The following is a 20,628-nucleotide window of genomic DNA, read 5'->3' as shown; positions in this document are numbered from 1 at the left end:
AGTGTTTTACAGTTGTACGCCATTCCTGGCCTTAACCCTTTTAGTTGCCTCACTGCGTTCATAAACGTGGTGTACCTGTTCAAAAAACCGGGAATACTTTTAATAGATTAAAATTTAACGAAAGGCAAATAGCCAAATGAAAGCGACTAAATAAAGTAGGGAACTTCTAAATGAACGATCCAATGAAGAAGCATGGTATGTATGCGGATTAAGTCTACTACCCAAGTAAGCCCCGACGTGATTTGAACTCAAAATGCAAAAGGTTTGAAAAGTATCGTAAAGTATGTATGACGTTCTTACAGTGCCACCAATTGGTATTTATTTTAGCGAGATTAACTTAAGCGGTAATTGAATATAGAGCATTGATAATTTCTTCTTAAAACGACGCAATAATTACATCTTGATTTTTAAGCAAATAAAATTATAATTTAAGGTATGTATTATTAAAAATAGATATTCCTGTACTTGTTCATCATAAACCTATGTGAGAATATCTCCGCAGCAATTAAAATGGCGCTGTCCAGGACGAACTGTTTAAGGACGACGGGGTTAATTCGTTCTGTAGATTTATTAAGTCGTATTAGTTCTCCCCAGAATTTATTGGAGACTAATAGTAAGTGCAATGTTTCTATCTATTCATAAGAATCCATATTTTTAACGCTCCTCTATTTCATTTTGTATTTTGTCCCTCATATCACTGACTCTGTTGGTAAGGTCAGAGCACCGTGTGTAGATTATAAACAACGAAGTTTATATAATTAATAATTTCTTAGCCCATAAATTGATCTTTCATCAAAGTGTAGTACCAGCGAAGGCATTAAATTGATATACTCTGTGTTTCCCCCAAACAAGTTTATAAATTATCTATTTGTCGTTTTAATTTTTCGCTATGAAATGTGGGTTGTGGTTTTATAAGAATAGGAAGAATAACAACAAAATTGTTGTGAGCATGAGCGTTGTATACAATGCATTGATTATATATAATTGAAGAAATAAAGGTAATACACAATGAAAACCCGGTTGGAGTAGTCGTAGACAACGACTTGAAATTTAGAAAGCGCTTGGCAGAGAAAATATAAGCAACATGTTGACTTGAATTATAAAGAGTTAATTTCATATTTTATATTCGTAAAATCATAGTAATCAAAAAGTTTATTTCAATAGATATTTCATAATTATAAGTGGTACACACTGCAAACAGCTAGTAAAATTTTTGTGCGTTATTGAAGAGTACTTAGGACAGTCTCATAGAGTGTGTAATAAACTCAACATTGGTGAGGGAGGTTGAAAGAAGATTGGACCATGCCTGGAAGATTAACGCAAAAATTCAAACTAAGGGAGAATTGATGTCAAGGCCTAAGGTTGCCCTATTGAAAAAATCTCATTTGTGAGTCTGGAAAAACCCTACGAGCACTAATGATCAGCCGTAGTTATTATTAGTCCTAAGTCAACTCTGAGTAAAACTGTGTCCAAAGGTATTCCAGCTGTGACCATGTTCTTTTTAGAGTAATCAAAGACTCACGTTATACGATGTCTTTTTACTTTCTTTTAGAAGGAAGAGTGTAATATGAAGGGTATTTGTTACTTTTAACAGATTGATGATTTATTTGTTTACATTTTGACTCATATAAGTCAGCAGTTCAACTAAACGTAATCTTCGACTAACAAAGACAACCCTCCCTTAAAAACCTCAAAAAACCCTTAATCTAGTCAAAAGATATCAGGTCAGCTGTAATGAGGCAATCATATAATAAAAGATATTTCATTTGTGCCCATACCAACTTTTTTTTTTTTTACCCTTTTCTGACAAAATACAAAATTATTCAATGTGTCCTTTTTGAAGATGTCAGGATGTGATAACCAGGGAGATTTGGTTGCTACTTCATGTAGGTCAAGTGGTTTTATAGCGAGGGTCCCTCATTGGTTTAAAATGAATGATTTTATTTTATATTTCAGTTGTGATGAGTCAAGCACTTATTATTTTCAAAACTGTGGTAGAATTAAAAAAATTTAAATTAGCTTATATAATATTATCTGTCATTTTTTGAGTTATAAGAGTCGTTTGAGATATTGAAAACAATGTTTGATTTTTCCAGAGTCCACCAAGTGTTTTAGTTTAGGCAATGATTCTCAAGTTGAGAAATACCAGCTTCTTTCACACCTGAAAAAAATTAGTGAATTACTTAAAGAGAAGAGGCAAAATAACTTCCATTCATCATCATCATTTAGTGTTTGTTTTCCATGCTGGCTCAAATAAGCAACATTGTTTTACAACCTAGCACACATCTAAAACCTCTTTTTCAGTGCAAATTATAATTACTTTATTATTTCATTTCATTATCTATCTATATAAACACAGTTCCATGCCATATGAATGCACCCCACAACATAGATTAGTAGTTAGCGGCTTCAGGATCAGGGCTAAATGGATGCCCAGAAGATGACCAACATGAAGAAGAAGGGTCTGGTAGCTTAAGGGTCCTGCAAATGGACAGAGATTTAGAGACGTATTACTTGAAGCGTTTGATGAAATAAAGGAGGATGTAACATCACATGATGTGGAAGATAACTGGAGGTTCCTATGAGACAACCTGTTGAGGGCTACTGACCAGATCTGTGAATGATGCAAAGTCCTCTCTTGACTCAAGATAACGTGGTGGTGGAACAATGTAGTTGACAGGGCCATTAGGGAAAAGAAACAGGCATGGAAAGACTGGAAGAATGGTGGTAGCAGGGAATTGTATCAGATTGCCAGAAAGGAAGCTAGGAGACAGGTTTACTTAGAAGCAGATAAGAAAAAATTTGCCAATGTTCTGCATCGTGAGGACCAAAGACCTGAAGTGTTTTGTGTTGCAAGACTGTGTGCGAGAGAGAATTATGATGTCATAGGAGAGAATTGTGTCTGCATGGATGGTGGCTGACTTGCATTTAATGAGGCTACAAAGAAAGAGACTTGGAGACACCACTGTGAAAGGTTGCTAAATGGGAGAAAGAGAGTCTGCCGAATGTCAACCCAACAGGGGAACCAGCTATCCAAATTGACAGTACCTTGTCGATAAAGCAATTAAGGGTATGAAGACAGGGAAAGCCCCCTGCCCATCAGGAATCACCACAGAGATGCTTAAAATATTTTGTGGTATCGGTTATAGTCTAGTCACCCATATAGTCAATCAGGTGATGCATGAAGGAGTCCTACCCAATGACTGGTGTAGCAGCACCATAGTCAACTGCTACAAAGTTAAAGGTGATGCATTAGATACAAATAATTATAGAGGTATCAAGTTGTTGGATCAGGTAATGAAACTCAAGGAGAGGGTCATCATCATCATCATTGTTTAACATCCTTTTTCCATGCTGGCATGGGTTGGATGGCTTGACTGGGGTCTGGCAAGCCAGGAGGCTGCACCAGGCTCCAGTCTGATCTGGCATAACCCAACTAATTAGGGAGAGAGTGAGTGTAGTGGGTGCTTTTTACATGCCACCGGCACAGGGGCCAGAGGAGGCTGGCAAATGGCCACGATTGGTTGGTGCTTGAATTAATCCTGCATTATTTCATAGCTTGGAGATTTTGGTGATGCCATTATTCATTTTAGAAGGACATTGTGGAGTAGGTGTGAGAGGCCTGACCTGGTTGGTTTGGACATAAAACAGGTAGGATATTTTTGGGCTGGATATAGCTGGTTTAAATGCTAGAGAATTAAAACCTGTTTCTTTTGCTTTCTTTCTTTCAGAACTGGTTCAGATACCATGTCTGTCTTTCACAGTAGTCAAAAAGAAGCCTATTTCAGAGCGGAAATATAAAACCCCATTAAAGTTTCTGCCCAAACACCCTTTCATGGAACCACATATAGAACATAACCCTGAAGAAATTACAAAACTTTTAAAAGAATATAAAGAGAATGAGGTTAGTAAGATGCTTTATTTTGTTGTTTAGCACCCAAGTCGTCTGTAGTTAAGCAGTCTTATGAGTAACAACATTTCAGCTGTGACTTACAGATTTTTTTTAACCCTTTAGCATTCAGATAATTTTGTCAAATATCATGCCTATTTTTGTTGTTTTCAATTAATCATGGATTATCTGGTAGCTTTGAGATTTTCATAATGTGATTGCTTTTTTGAAAAGGACATTGTAGGGTAGGTATGAGAAGCTGTATCTGGCTGGTTTGAATACTGAAGAGTTAAAGCATAAGGTGTATTTGTCACCCACGACTCTCAATGGGGAATTGGATTGGGGGCTCTATTCACCTTAAGTGGGCTTCTTTTCAGTTTCCATCTACCAAATCCACTCTCAAGGCTTTGGTCAGCCTGGGGGCTGCAATAGAAGACACTTGCTCAAGGTGCTACACTGGGATTCAACCCAAGACCACTTGCTTAAGAAGCAAGCTTCATAACCACACAGCTATGCCAGCACTTAAGGTGAATAGAGCCCCCAATCCAATTCCCCATTGAGAGTCGTGGGTGACAAATAGAGTACCAGGCAATATTTTGCAGTATTCAGTAACATTTAATAAGTACTATCTTTCCTGTGCTGTTACAAGAAATACCAGTCATCTATTGAGGTTGAGACAGTCAACTAAATTCCTTCCTACAAAACCTAAGATCTTGTTTATTAGAAATCAATATTGTGGTTTATATATTTTGGGTTCTGGCAATGTTCTAATTACTAATCTGAATAAACTGTCAGAAGTTGTGTATTCATTAAGGTGGATTCTTTGTAATAAGCAATGAGATATCTGTTCATCATTATCATTGTTTGAATGTTTAATTTTCCATGCTCGCATGGGTCAGACAAAATTTGTTGAGGTAGAGTTTCTGTGACCAGGTGCCTTTCCTGTTGCCAAGTAAGGCAATTATTTCCCCATAACCAGACTTGTTTTTCATGGAAAGCTGTAAATGGAGGACACCGCTTGCATGGCTGTGTGTGTGACACTAACTTAAAACTATCACATGGTGTCAAGGCAAAGGGACACTAACTCATGCACACTCACGCACATATACAAGGGGGTGCCGAGCAGTTCCTGGCTTTGGGTAAAAGAAAATACAGGAGGATCAGTTGATTATGGTTTTATACAACATATTCCCCTCTCAGATTCATACACTTATTGCAGTGGTCCTTCAGTTTTTCTAAGTCCTGTAAAAAAAAAACTTGGAAGGTTGGGCCTTCAACCAGACCTTTCATGATGCCCTTAAAACCAGGAACTTTTCAGCAGCCACTAATATATAACAGACTTTTTTCAGTTTCCATCTACCAAATCCACTCACAAAGCTTTGGTTAGACTGGACTATAACAGAAAATGCTTGCCCAAGTTTATGTAAGTGTAAAAACCATCTTACCGTAATAGGTGCAAGCGTTCTGAGTGATTAAGAATTATGCTTCTCAATCAAATGCTCTCAAGTTCAGCCTCACTCCATGGCACCTTCTACAGCTGTGGACCAACCAAAGTTTTGTGAGTAGATTTGGTAAATGGAAACGTAAAAAAACTCATTGTGTGTATATACATATATATGTAGGTATGTACATATATGTATATATGCATATGTATATTATTTATATTATTATTATATGATTGAACACCATGCATCCATTTCCAAGTAAGTTTTATCTTAATAATTCTGATGCGACTCTTTATAACTAACTTATCACTATCACCCCTCTCTTATTCTTCTTACTTCCTGTTTTCTCTCCCACCCCTCCCTAATTCTTCTCCTCCCCTTCACCATTCTCTTTCTTTCCCTCTCTCTCTCCCTCACTCTTGTTGCTCACACATGACCAGCGGCTATCTTTCTTTCTTCTCATTGCCTTACAAGAGACAACACACATTTTTGCCTGTCTCCTGTCAAAGCTCGTTTCTCCAGTGTTTACCACTTCACCTTGTTATGGCTCAACAGCCCTTACCGTTTGTTTTCACTGTTTTGTTCTTACTGTCCTATTTTTGTTACCACTTTAACCCTCTGCATATCCCAAATTTTATTTAATTTGCTTTGCAGGAACAACTGTTTTAATGAAGATGTGTCTTGTCCCAAGCATTCGAAATGCGGAGTAGATAAAACGGGACAACTGATGAAGGGGCTGTTCTTCATGTTGCCTGTCTCGTTTCTCTATTTGTTTCTTTTGTTGTTCGAAAAAAAGTTTGTTTTCCATGTTCTTGTTTTACCTGTTCTCATTTTTCATGTTCACGTTTTTTTGATGTCCTGTACCCAAATACGTACCCAAATGAAAGAGAATGGACTGTATGAGAATTTATTATTAATCATGACAGTTATTTCGACACTTCTTGCATCGATTCCTCTTAGGTGGGACACTCAACAACTGCTTCAGAAGCATCCAGTGGTGCAGATGTATCTTGTCGGGTGATAAATAAATACAACTTAAAACTATCACATTATTATCCATTATATATATGTGTGTATATATGTGTGCGTGTGTGTGTATATGTGTGCGCATGTGTGTGTGTATGTGTGTGTGTATATATATGTGTATGTGTGTGGATTTGGTAGATGGAGACACAAAGAAACTCATTGTGTGTGTTTTTGTTTTGACATCACATGATAGTTGTAAATGTCGTCACTGTCTTGCAAGCAGAATCATTTATTTCCAATATTTGCAAATACATGGCTAACCATGGGGGAAATATTACCTGGGTTGGTGACAGGAAGGGCATCCTGTTGTTGAAAAATCTGCCTCAATAAACTTCGTCTGACCCATGCAAGCATGAAAAGTGGGTGTTAATATGGTGGTGATGATCCTAACTCTTTTATGACCCTATTTATACAAACTATGTGTTTCAATTAATTTGAAGATATATTCAGTTATTTTGAAGGATTTAATAAAATAACTTTGTTCTTATTAAGTCAGTGGATTGGAACATAACTTAAAAAGTTCATAACTAATTACAACAGAATGTTATAGGCTGTGTGGTAAGTAGCTTGTTTACCAACCACATAGTTCCGGGTTCAGTCCCACTGTGTGGCACATTGGACAAGTGTCTTCTACTATAGCCTCGGGCCGACCAAAGCCTTGTGAGTGGATTTGGTAGCCCGTTGTATATATATATATGTGTGTTTGTGTGTCTGTGTTTGTCCCCCTAGCATTGCTTGACAACCGATGCTGGTGTGTTTATGTCCCCGTCACTTAGCTGTTCGGCAAAAGAGACCGATAGAATAAGTACTGGACTTACAAAGAATAAGTCCTGGGGTCGAGTTGCTCGATTAAAGGCGGTGCTCCAGCATGGTCGCAATCAAATGACTAAAACAAGTAAAACAGTGAGTAGAACCTGTGATGATTTCAGGTAGATATCAATCTAATATCAATTGAAAGGTTAAATCTTTCAATAGTCTAAACAGTTATTATCTGCTTGTGTTCAGTCTCTCACACAGTAAATAGAATTTTATTGATATGTTGTAATTGTTTAGTTTTGTTTTAATAACTACCCAACACAAATAATTAATAGTGTTCTTGATTTTTGTTTTTTAGCCTGTATCCTCAATGCCCAATCCTTACACAAAGCCATATAAGAGATGTGTTTTGTGTCAACATGATGTAAAACTAGACTACAAGGTAAGATATTGTTGAATAAACTACATATAGCACATGTATTTTACAGCCAGCATTGTAATATTCAGTATTTTACAGTATATGACAATACAGGCTGTAGATTATATGATGCATATGAAAAAATATACTGTAAGACATGTAAATTTTATGAACATTTTATGTATGACAGATGTGTAGTTGTGGTTAAAGCTTTATTAAAGATGGTACTATTGTATGATAGATGCAGGCATAGCGGTGCAGTAAGAAGTTTGCTTCAATCACACTATGTGGGATCTTTGGCAAATGTCTTCTACTATATCCTTGAGCTGGCAGAAACGTTAGCACACCGGACGAAATGCGTAGCCATATTTTCGTCTGCTGTTATGTTCTGAATTCAAATTCCGCCGAGGTTGACTTTGCCTTTCATCCTTTCGGGGTCAATAAATTAAGTACCAGTTATGCACTGGGGTCGATGTAATCGACTTAATCCCTTTGTCTGTCCTTGTTTGTTCCCTCTATGTTTAGCCCCTTGTGGGTAGTGAAGAAATATATATCCTTGAGCTAACCAAAGCCTTGTGACTGGTTTTAGTAGACAGAGAATGAAACAAACCTGTTGTGTATATATATGTATATATATCATCATCATTTAGTGTCAGCTTTCATTGCTGGCATAGGTTGGACGGTTTCACTGAAACTGGTAAGCCAGAGAGCTGTACCAAGTTCCAGTTTGATTTGGCATGGTCTCTATGGCTGGACGCCCTTCCTAATGCCAACCACTCCAAGAGTATAATAGGTTCTTTTTACATGCCACTGGCATGGGTGCTAGTTAGTTATGTGACACCAGCATTGGCCATGACTACTATTTTGTTTGGCTTGATGAGTCTTATCAAGCACAGCATATTACCAAAGGTAACTTGTCATCACTACATGAGGCCCAGCATTTGAAGATCATGCTTCACCACCTCATCCCATGTCTTCCTGGGTCTACCTCTTCCACAAGTGTATATATATATGCTCTTTGGAATGGTGAAGCTTTAAGCAGATAAAGCTATAAATAATAGCATGTAAATTGGGTTTAAAATCTCTTTAGATGGAAAAAGTTGAAGGCTGCCTGTGACAGCAATATATATATTTCTTTACTACCCACAAGGGGCTAAATATAGAGGGAACAAACAAGGACAGACAAATGGATTAAGTCGATTACATCGACCCCAGTGCGAAACTGGTACTTTATTTATCAACCCCGAAAGGATGAAAGGCAAAGTCTACCTCGGCAGAATTTGAACTCAGAACGTAACGTCAGACGAACTACCGCTAAGCATTTCGCCCGGCGCGCTAACGATTCTGCCAGCTCGCCGCCTTGACAGCAATATATATGTTTGCATATGTGTGTGTGTGTGTACACCTGCCTGCAAGTATGTTTGTGTGTGTGTGTGTTGACTTTGTTTAATAGTTGTAAACAAGTATCACCATCATACCAGCAGTTTCCTTCATTTCCAATCTTTTGTGAAAACATATCTAGTCATGGGGAAATATTACCTTATCTGGTAACAGCTGAAGGTTGGCAACAGGAAGGGCATCGAGCTGTAGAAAAAAATCTGCCTCAGCAAATTCTGTCTGACCCATGCAAGTATGGAAAGGTGGACATTAAATCATGATAATGATGACAGTTGTCCAGTTGAGTTTGAATCTTTATAAATATGTTACCCTTATGAGAAATTTACTGTTGAGAATAAAACTCTATATCTGAGAGATGTGCAGTTCACTGCATTTCTAGATGAGCTAGAAATGAGTGATGTGTAATTGTAATCATCATCATCACTATTTATATGGAGCTACATATACACATGATGCTTGGGTTTGCAGACTTACAGACAAGCTTATTATTATAATCTATATATATAAAACTCAACTTGTGTGTCTGTGTGTTTAACTTCCCGGCACATCTCCTCCTAGCCAACAAATCGTAGAACCACCAAAAATGGGTCACTTAAAGTTTAGGTGAATGAAAATTGAACTGCGCTATTTCTGTTCCGAAATTCATCTCGCAAGTGCAAAGATCGATAATGTGTTTGTTTAGGCCTTATCCTATGCATTGAATAGTGAACTTTACTCAGTCAGCTGTTTGACGTGAACTGGGTTCACCATGCGTGTTAGCATGTGTAAATTGCATGAAAAATAAAAAATCAAGATATAAAAACGAATCGCCGTAAACATTGTAGAAATTCGGCAAAGAAATGAATTTTCGGGATTGTAGCCTGGAGGATTTTTTCGTATTAATCGTTTGGACTTTGTGAACACATACCAATTGTTTTCATAACATTTTTAACGCTTTGAATTAAATGTGACCATTTTGTGTTGAGTCTGCAGTTTGAATCACTTTAACCAAATTTTAGCTGGTCGGATTTTTGATCATCACGATACATTGCCAGCGACTCCCCAAAACTTAATAATCGTAATCTATGCTGTTTGAAAGGGATTTGTATAAATTTTCATTAAAAGATACCCATCTCCCTGAAAGTTATGAGGTAAAAAAAAGTCAGATTGTGTGAATTTTCTGAAACTCCTCTCTCCATCCCCTTGCAAAAATTCTTTCCCATAAATCCCTATATACTCTGAAGCCACAACATCTAAGTGGTATTTGTAGAAAATTTTGTTAAAAAGTATCCATTTTTCTGGATGTAGTAATGCTCTTTTATTTATACGATTTTTTCATTTCATGTTTATTTCATTCTTTGTTTGTAATGTTCTCTTTCTCTCTCACACACACACTGTAAATTGAAATCTCTATATTACTTTGAGGGAAAGTAAAACTTGACAAACTGCTTCTCCCTCTGTTGTTGGACTACTGTGATGTTTATTTAAAAAAGAGATTTTATGACTGATAAAATAATGAAAGCAATATTTACTAAGCAACTGGGCACTATTATACAAAGAAATAAACGTAAAATATTAAAATTATTAGAAATGGGAATCAAATGTGAAAATATTATCAAGGAGCCAGCAGAAAGACTGCCCAGAGGGTGGTTTTTCTGCTAGTATATATATATATATATATATATAGATATAATAGGTGCAGGAGTGGCTGTGTGGTAAGTAGCTTGCTTACCAACCACATGATTTTTAGTTCAATCCCACTGTGCGGCACCTTGGGCAAGTATCTTCCACCATAGCCTCAGGCCGACTAAAGCTTGTGAGTGGATACCATATATGGAAGCTGTTGTGTGTGTGTATAACATATATATATATATATATATATATATATATGTGTGTGTGTGTGTGTGTGCCCCCCACCCCATCATTGCTTGACAACTGGTGTTGGTGTGCTTACGTCCCCGTAACTTAGCAGTTTGGCAAAAGAGACCAATACAGTAAGTATTAGGCTTACAAAGATTAAGTCCTAGGGTCGATTTTTTTCGACTAAAGGCAGTGTTCCAGCATGGCCACAGTCAAATGACTGAAACAAAAGAATATATATAGCCTCGTAGAAGTTTAGGTTGGCTAGTGCTTGGGATTCAGCAGTGTTCTATGATTCTTTAATTAACTTTGGACCATATATTGACAGTTCTATCGTGTTGTGGTCTGAATGAGTTGATGGTGATATTTTTATGTTGTGGATAAGGTCCATATTGCTTGTGAAGCAGAGATCCAGGATGTTGTTATTCCTGGTTGGGGAAAGTATGGTCTGCTCCATGAACATCATTTTCATGAGATTCTGCTTGATTGCATTCTGTTCGTCTCAGCCCTGAGGTTATGACACCTTCGGGCCATTTAATGTTAGGGAAGTTGAAGTCACCCATCAGAAGTACATTAAGGCATTGGTCTAGGTTTGTGAGTACTTCTTTTATCTTTGTAAGTTGGCTGCTCTGGCAACGATCATGCTTAGATGGTGCTCTTAGCGCTCCACTTGTATGGATGCCAGTCATCGAATTTGATTTCGATATATATATATATTTGTGTGTGTGTTTCTGTGTTTGTACCCCCACCATCGCTTGACTGGTGTGTCTATGTCCCTGTAATTTAGCTGTCTGCAGAAGAAACCGGTAGAATAAGTTTTAGGGTCAATTTCTTTGACTAAAATCCTTCAAGGTGGTAATCTAGCATGGCCACAGTCAAATGACTAGAACAAGTAAAAGAATAAAAGAATTATCTGGAAACAGGTGAGATTTTTCAAAAAAGAAAGGGTTTCAACAAAAATTCTGTTCAACCCAGGTGAGCATGGAAAAGTGGATGTAAAAATGATGATGATATATATGTGTTACTGTCCCCTTTGATTCTGTGTAATAGTTGTAAACGAGTGCCAGCATTGGTACTTGATCTGTTAGAAATAGCAGTCAAATCTCCCTTAAGTCATACCTTACATGTCATCTTAAAAAGAAAAAAGGGACATGTTAAATAACATAGTTCTGGTTACGTTGCAGATACCAGTGGAATTGAGTACCATTCTCAGAAAATAAGGAGGGGTTGTGATGTATATTTGCCATTTAAATATGGCTAACCCCTAAGGGTGGATGCTACTGTAGTTTGTAGCCCCAGGAGGACACCTCCTCCAACTGGCTATAGACACACTTTCTGTGCCCTATCAGTATTTGCAAAGGGAAGCCATCCTTCCCGTCTTCAACTTATGATACACATGGACTCGAGTTTCAGAGTATTGACCCGTCATCGGCGTGTGACAATCATAGTTGTCGATGAGAAGTAAGGCTCCCTTCACAAATACATATACTTTTTCCAGTATCAATTGACATTGATATTGAAAAAGTGAAATCAAACAATGATAAATCTCAGAGCGAGTTATAAACAGTAGCAGCAACACATCATGACGTATATTTGCCATTTAAATATGGCTAACCCCTAAGGGTGGATGCTACTGTAGTTTGTAGCCCCAGGAGGACACCTCCTCCAACTGGCTATAGACACACTTTCTGTGCCCTATCAGTGTTTGCAAAGGGAAGCCATCCTTCCCGTCTTTAACTTATGATACACACGGACTCGAGTTTCTGAGCATTGACCTGTCATCGGCGTGTGACAATCACAGTTGTCGGATGGGTTGGTACCGGGGAAAAGGCAGCTGCCAAGAAACTTTGGTCCAAGCCATGCCAACATGGTTTAGAAAAAGAAACAAAACACATGTAAAAACATTGATGGTGATTATTTTGTCTCTCTGTATTAATGTGTAATATATTGTCTCTGCATGTGTTACTTGTATTGTTTCTCATACACATATTTTATTACATATCTATTGTCTCTTTATTAAATATGTATTATATTTTCTCTGTATGTACTACAGATGTATTATATTGCCTCTGTGTATTATATATATATTAGAGCCTGTTTCTTTCTCTGTATTATGTTTATATTGTATTATCTTTGTGTGTATTACATAAGTATTGCCTCTCTTTGTGTATTACACATGTATTATATTATCTCTCTTATGTATTATATTGTGATATGTTAAAGACAGCTATAGAGTATAGCTCACCAATTTCTGGTTATATTTTCAGAATGTGCAGTTATTAAGTCAGTTTGTTTCACCATTCACTGGCCAGCTGTTCAACCGATCAATAACTGGTCTTTGTATACCGATGCAAAAGAAAGTTTCCAGGCTTGTTAAAACTTCCAGAAGGCTTGGTAAGTCACAATGCATTTACCACCTTTTTTTTTATATCTCTTTGTATATCTGAAGGCGGCAAGCTGGCAGAATTGTTAGCACACTGGGAAAAATGCTTACTGGCATTTCATCCATCTTTACGTTCTGAGTTTAAATTCTGCCATAGTCAACCTTGTCTTTCATTCTTTTGGGCTCGATGAAATAAGTACCAGTTGAGCACTGGGGTCAGTGTAATTGAGTTGTCCCCTTTCCAGAACTTGCTGGCCTTGTGCCAAAATGTGAAACCAGTATCTAACATGACATATGTAAAGGATAGAGATAGCAGTGATGATGATATCATCCTCATTTAATGTCCATATTCCAAGCCGATATGGGTTGGACAGTTTGACAGGATCCAAGGACTGCATTGTGCCCTAGTCTTTGATTTGGCATAGTGTCTACTGCTGGATGTCCTTCCTAATACCAACTACTTTACGATGTGTACAGGGTGGTTTTTTTATTTTATTTTTTGTTACTACAGGCACTAGTGAAATTGTCATGCAGCTTGCAAGTCTACAACCCCTGGCGGGTTGGGTTTTTTATGAATTTTTTTCAAAGTACCTGGGACTACATTATCCAATTATCCTTTCAAGGTGGTATCCTTTCATTATCCTTTCAAGGTGGTAAGGTGTAATTTGAGAGAGATTTGGTTGCTACTTCTAGACTAGAAGCTTCCTTGTTGGCTCACATAACAGAGATTGTACATAATGGTGGTAGAAAGTAGAATTTGTCCTGCTGCCTTATACTAACTTACACAACCACAATATTGATTATCTGCAATATATGCTGTGACAGTCAGGGAAAGGTGTAATGCATTTTGCAACTATCAGTCAAATTGTTGTTGAGCACCCTGTTAGTGCTTATTGAGCAGGCCTACAGTCAAAGTTGTTCCAGCTGTGTCCATTCTTGTTTCTGTCTAACTACACATGCTGTTGGCAATTTCTTTTCCTTTGGACATTTTCCTTTCTCCTTTCCGATGAAGGGCTATGCTCAGCATGTCAAACTCTCTCTTTTCACAGAGCCTCAAGCTAATACATTTCTTCTGCACATCCTCTTATTGTCTGTTAATTTTATTCATTTATTTGAATATATATATTATATTTGAATATATAATATATATATATATATATATATACTCTTTTACTTGTTTCAGTCATTTGACTGTGGCCATGCTGGAGCACCGCCTTTAATCGAGCAACTCGACCCCGGGACTTATTCTTTTGTAAGCCCAGTACTTATTCTATCGGTCTCTTTTGCCGAACCGCTAAGTAACAGGGACATAAACACACCAGCATCGGTTGTCAAGCAATGCTAGGGGGACAAACACAGACACACACACACACGCATATATATATATATATATATACACATATATACGACGGGATTCTTTCAGTTTCCGTCTACCAAATCCACTCACAAGGCTTTGGTCGGCCCGAGGCTATAGTAGAAGACACTTGCCCAAGGTGCCACGCAGTGGGACTTAACCTGGAACCATGTGGTTGGTAAACAAGCTACTTACCACACAGCCACTCCTGTGCCTGTAATAATAATATAATATATAAATATATGCATATATACATACATATATGTACATACCTACATCTATATGTATATATACATGCATATATGGGTACAGCACATCAAAAAAACGTTGAACACAATGAGAAACGAAAACATAAAAACAAAAACATAGAAACAAACTTTTTTTTGAACAACAGAAAAAAAACAAAGAGAAATGAGACATACAACATAAAGAATATTCCCCTTCTTCAGTTGTCCCTGTTTCATCTACTCCATGTTTCGAAGGCAAGCACAACGTGGAGTAGATAAAACAGGGACAACTGAAGAAGGGGAATATTCTTTATGTTGTATGTCTCATTTCTCTTTGTTTTTTTTCTGTTGTTCAAAAAAAAGTTTGTTTCTATGTTTTTGTTTTTATGTTTTCGTTTCTCATTGTGTTCAACGTTTTTCTGATGTGCTGTACCCATATATGCATGTATATATACTTATATATTATTTATATTATTATATGATCGAATGCTACACATCCTTTTCCAAGTATATATATATATATATATATATATGTTTTTTTTGTGTGTGTTTGTATCTCCATGTCTTGACATCACATGATGGTTGTAAATGAGTGTCCCTGTCAAACAAGCAGTGTTATTTATTATCACTATTTAACATCTGCCTTCCATGCTGAATGGGTGTAAAAAAACGTCCGGTGATGAGGAAATATTACCTTGCTTGGAAACAGGTAGGGCAACAGGAATTGCACCTGGCCATAAAAAAAATCATCTGCTTACAAGAATTCCACTCTATCTAGAACATCAGCATTTTGGGATGTGTTTCCAGCTGACAAAGTAATCATAACCACATTGATGTCACCAATCTTGGCCTGCATAGATTGTGGGGCACGGCCCAATATTAAATCTATCTGTCTGTACACAAATATATAATTCATTTGTTTTACCATGTCTGTATATATATGTAATATATATATATATTATATATATATATATATATATATATACATACACACATGCCCATGACATGCTTCTTTCACTTTTTATTTATCTACTGGTGGGAACTTAACCACACAGCTATGACTGTGCCTACTCTTTCAGAACACGCTGTAATTTAGTTGTTATACTTGTATGTTGAGTTTGGCGTTTAGTGGTTGCTGTTTATCCCCAACTCAACATTGACCCAAATCATTTTGGCTGTGACCTGTTTTTCAGCTGTAGTGTATCTAAGATGACATTAAATAATGTGCTTTCCTTTGTTTTTCAAGATATTAGGATATGACTTGAGGGAAATTCCTTGCAGTTTATGTGACCACTTAGAGCAGTGTCGGACCCCTTTCATTCCTATTTTACTCAGGTGTACACTCCTAGCTATGCTATGTTTAAAAAAAAAATCATATATTTTTATAATCAAATATTATTGGGAATTATATTAAAATATTGTTAGAATATTTTGTGTATTGCAGAAGTTTAACAAATTTATTGCAGATAAATTTTAACAAAACGGACCCTGGTTAAGAACCACATTTTAGATTATTTGTTTTGTTGTATATATATTATAGATATGTAAGGGTTGTGTGTGTGTGTGTGTGTATATATATATATATATATTATAGACTACCAGTGCCGGTGGCACGTAAGAGAACCATCCGAACGTGGCCGTTGCCAGCGCCGCCCCGACTGGCCTCGTGCCAGTGGCACGTAAAAAGCACCATCCGTTCGTGGCCATTGCCAGCCTCGCCTGGCCCCCATGCCGGTGGCACGTAAAAAGCACCATCCGATCGTGGCCGTTTGCCAGCCTCGTCTGGCACCTGTGCCGGTGGCATGTAAAAAGCACCCACTACACTCACGGAGTGGTTGGCATTAGGAAGGGCATCCAGCCGTAGAAACATTGCTAGATCAGACTGGGCCTGGTGCTGCCTTCTGGCTTCCCAGACTCCAGTTCAACCGTCCAACCCATGCTAGCATGGAAAGCGGACGCTAAATGATGATGATGATATATATATATTATAGACTATATAAATTATATATATATATATATATATTATAGACAATGTAAATTTGTGATTGGTTGTATGCATGAGTGCACAAGCTGAATAAGTTTGAGATAGTTCTAAATGGGAGAGTGGAGAGCCTGGTCTCTGCAAGTTGAAGCACATGGTGGGACTGAATCATATTATTTACATGTCTAGACAAGCCCTGACTTTAGGTACTTTCCTGTGTTGGTGTGTGATTTTGAGTGATTTGGATTTGTCTTGATTTTACGCTTTTGCCAGGGCTCAGCAGGGAAAAATTTATTCATTCTACCCTGGCAGGCAATTGAACCCCAGTGTCATATGTAACAGGCAGAGTTACTTAACACTATAACTACATTCAGTAAAACTACAAGAGGATGTGACTAGTTATAAAGCAAATATTCATTATTGATAAGTTTAAAATTATATTAACCTTTTAGCATTCAAATTACTGTCACATATAATGCTACAATGATGTGATTATTTATTTTTAGAATGACATTGTAGGATAGGTTTGGGAGGTCAGATCCGGCTAGTTTGAACATACAAGTGGAATATTTGGGTTGGATATTACTGGTTTAAATGCTAAAAAATAAATGATTTTTTAAAGTCAGTTTTCAATCTTACAACTTAGTTTGTTATATTGTTGGTTTTTACAGCATTTTTCTCAAGCTAGCATGGGGTTGATGAATACTTATTGGGCCATTGTTTTACAACTGAGTACTTTTCTTGTCACTAATACTTACCTGTTTTTCAAGTAATGCTTTTATTTTGCTCCTCTTGTCTTCAAAAGCATACAGCTAGATGATATCATTTTTTGCTCAGCAATTTGATGCATGGGTGTGGAATGTAAACATTTACAGATACATGTATATTCACACATACACATGGATTTCTATCTGTTTCTGCTCACATGACACTAGTAAGGCTACAGTAGGAGACACCTGTCCAAAATGCTCTGGAGAATATGTGGTAACCAAGTGAATATCCTATTTATGCATTATTTACATTAAAAAAAAAATATTTATCTTCACTTTCGTTGTTTGATTAGATTAGTATATACAGCATCACATTCCTATGCATTTCATCTATAAAGCTCAGCTCACAGTCAGATCAAATTACTTCTGCTCAAATCTTTGTCGTCAGTTCCTCTCATTCTCACTTACCACTTGCAAACGAGCACAGTTGTCTTCTCTTTTATGCAACAATCATTTTTATCAGCATACTTGCAATTGAGCCTTTTTTGTACCTTGTCTATTCAATGGATCATGCTCAGATTAATAGCTTCTAGGGTTCTGTGGTATATGTTATCTTCATCACTATTTGATGTCAGTTTTCCATGTTGGTATGGATATCAGTTCCTTGCTATCATTTTTCTTTATTCTGATTCAAATGTTTAAGTTTTGTATTCACTAACAAAGAAAAGAATATGTTATGTTTATCTTGGTTTTAATTAAAACCAATTTTGGACAGTTTCACACCTCCCCTATTAACTGCAATATTTATTTCTTTTGTAGGTTTAATGCCCTTTATGTTTAAAGATCGGCGCTATGTGGAAGATCCTAAACTCTTTGATCCACTTCGACCAAAGAAGTACAACTCTTAGTCGGAATTTCTTAATGTAACATAGACAGAATAAAGTTATTGGTTTGTATTTGTAAAAATATTTGAACTTGTAATCTTATTTATGTTGAAAAATATTAACAGCAAGTAAAAAAAAAAAAAAAATTCCTATTGTTTTGCTCTACATTGCAACTGTTGTGAACGCTGTAATTTAACCCCTGAAAGAGATGTCAATTCTACTGCCTAAAACTCTTACAAAATTAGTAATCAGGATTTAAGCCTTAAGTTTCTAGACTGCACAAAGACCAGACAATGCTATTCATATGAAATATTCACTTAAAGGTTTTCTTTTTAGAAAACCAATGCTAAGTTAAAAATATATATTCTTTTCTTTTGCAAAATATACAACTATTTTGAATGTTGTGGGTTGAATCTGGAGAGCATAACTCTCAGTAGACCAACTTGAGCAGATATTGTCAAGGCTTATTAGTTTGGTTCCTACAGTTGATAATTTGTGTTATATAGCTTTTTGTTATGAAACTGTCTAGATTAGTTTAGGCTATTACAAAAGATAAAGGAATAGGGGGGGAAAATTGCTTTGAAAGATAAATTCCAATTTAACAAGCAAATCTCTGAAAATGTCTTGTGATGGTTAGCTGAAATAAAAATTAATTATACAAATTAAAGTACTGATTATTCCATTATAGAATATTTTATTTTACCAAAATATATTTAGGCAACCTGCAGTTAAGATACAGTGTGTGTAAATAGATATACACATTGTTTTTAAAGTGTGAGAAAAGATTTAAAGCAAAAATAACGAGGCATAAAAGTGTGATGAAACCAATCAAATTTATTATTCCATGTTGCCCTTTCAATGTCTGAAAACTTGCTAAAGAATAATACAATTGCAAAAGCAAGTATTTTTTTTTAAGGTCAGTTGATAATTTCAAGGTAATTTGAAGAAAAAAAAAATAGAGAGAAAATATATTAAATAAGTGCTTGCAATGAAATTTTTAAAAATAGACATTTTTAAAATAAAATAACAAGCACTTTGCAGAAGCTTCTATCTGTGATTAAAGGATATGACTTAAATAAACTCAAGTTTAAATTCTAAAACAAGGGTGACAAACCTATATTTCTCTGCAATTTCTTGTGACTACTTGGAATATAATTAAGATTAAAATTTTTTAAAATACACTGTTATACTTAAAAAAAAAATTGTCTAAAAATACAAAAGCAAGTAATTATTAAAACAAAAAACCATTGCCCCCCTTTCTGTTCTAACTTGATGATACATTTACACAAGGTTAACAACCTATTTGGAATAGGATGAGGAGCTGGCCTTTTAAATAATGAGTTAACTAAACTGCAGAAGGGAGAATGCAAGCATAATTAACACTTAAATTTTTTAAAAATTGTTTTTAGGGAAAACTAATCAACTTTCCATTAGCTGTTCCAATATTAACTTTGTGGTCAGGTTATATATATAATAAAATTCTACATGTAACAACAATCTTAATAAATATGAAATATAAAATATTTAGTAGTGACTTTTCAGGGTTTTTTTTCTTCCTTTAAAGTTGATATAATTAACTTTGTATATAATAATTAGTCCTTAGATCACCATAAGCAGAGTTAATTTGATTTATTCAGTTGGGGCGAGAAAAAAAATAAAAAGAGCAATAGAGATCATTCAAACACAACATTCACACAAAATGGTGATTAAGGACACAAACAGAATTTTCAACTAAACATTCTGAATCAAACCCGTCTCAAATGAAACCATCTGGGATGAATTCTTTACACAAATTCTTTCAGTTTCACTGCCATCTCTGTAGAGCCAAATGAAACCTGGCTGGATGAATTCTTTCAGTTTTTCTGTCTTTCCCTCTCCCCCCATAATCTCAGCTAAGTGTACAAACTTCTGCATTCTTAATTTGTTTCCAAGTTTTGGGAAAAATAAAACCAAAAACAAAAAGAAACCCCACACCCCACAAAAATCACCAACCCAAATTCACATTCTGGCTTAACTTACACCATTATAGTTATATATTAATTAGCATGTAATTAAATGTTAGTTATTAAAAATCAATAATAAAAAAAAACAGTACAAGTGTGTAGGCCAAATTTTTGAAAATTGTATAAATACAAATCAATAATTAACAGTAAAACAAGAACTGACTCTTATTTCATGATCTCGGTAGTTGTCAACCAGTTATACTAAACAATGTTTAGTAATGAAACTAGTTAATCCCTGCATTAAAAAAAAAAAAATCTAATGAAATTTCTGCACTTGTTAAAAATAACAGTAATCTTTTAGATCATGCTATCAAT

The 20,628-nt window shown here is 36.0% G+C and overlaps 1 protein-coding gene across 1 annotated transcript; it reads left to right on the top strand.

Moving 5' to 3' along the window:
- The first annotated feature begins 454 nt into the window (after positions 1-454).
- LOC115219745 (28S ribosomal protein S18b, mitochondrial) lies at positions 455-20,437 on the top strand. The gene is made up of 5 exons (XM_029789977.2): positions 455-613; positions 3,732-3,904; positions 7,475-7,558; positions 13,039-13,165; positions 18,246-20,437. The coding sequence occupies exons 1-5, from the start codon at positions 511-513 to the stop codon at positions 18,332-18,334; spliced, it is 576 nt and encodes a 191-aa protein (XP_029645837.1). The 5' UTR covers positions 455-510; the 3' UTR covers positions 18,335-20,437.
- The last annotated feature ends 191 nt before the right edge of the window (positions 20,438-20,628 follow it).

This window comes from Octopus sinensis, linkage group LG15 (assembly GCF_006345805.1).
Source record: "Octopus sinensis linkage group LG15, ASM634580v1, whole genome shotgun sequence".
Classification (NCBI taxonomy): domain Eukaryota; kingdom Metazoa; phylum Mollusca; class Cephalopoda; order Octopoda; family Octopodidae; genus Octopus; species Octopus sinensis.
Note: the sequence above shows the minus strand (reverse complement) of the source record. Positions and strands in the feature narration are given on the sequence as shown.

Bases quoted from the DNA above. Each gene is read 5' to 3' on its own strand.
- LOC115219745 (XM_029789977.2), top strand. From the start codon at position 511: ATGGCGCTGTCCAGGACGAACTGTTTAAGGACGACGGGGTTAATTCGT. The intron at 3,905-7,474 runs GTTAGTAAGATG...TTTGTTTTTTAG, and splicing joins AAGAATATAAAGAGAATGAG to CCTGTATCCTCAATGCCCAA. The intron at 7,559-13,038 runs GTAAGATATTGT...TTATATTTTCAG, and splicing joins ATGTAAAACTAGACTACAAG to AATGTGCAGTTATTAAGTCA.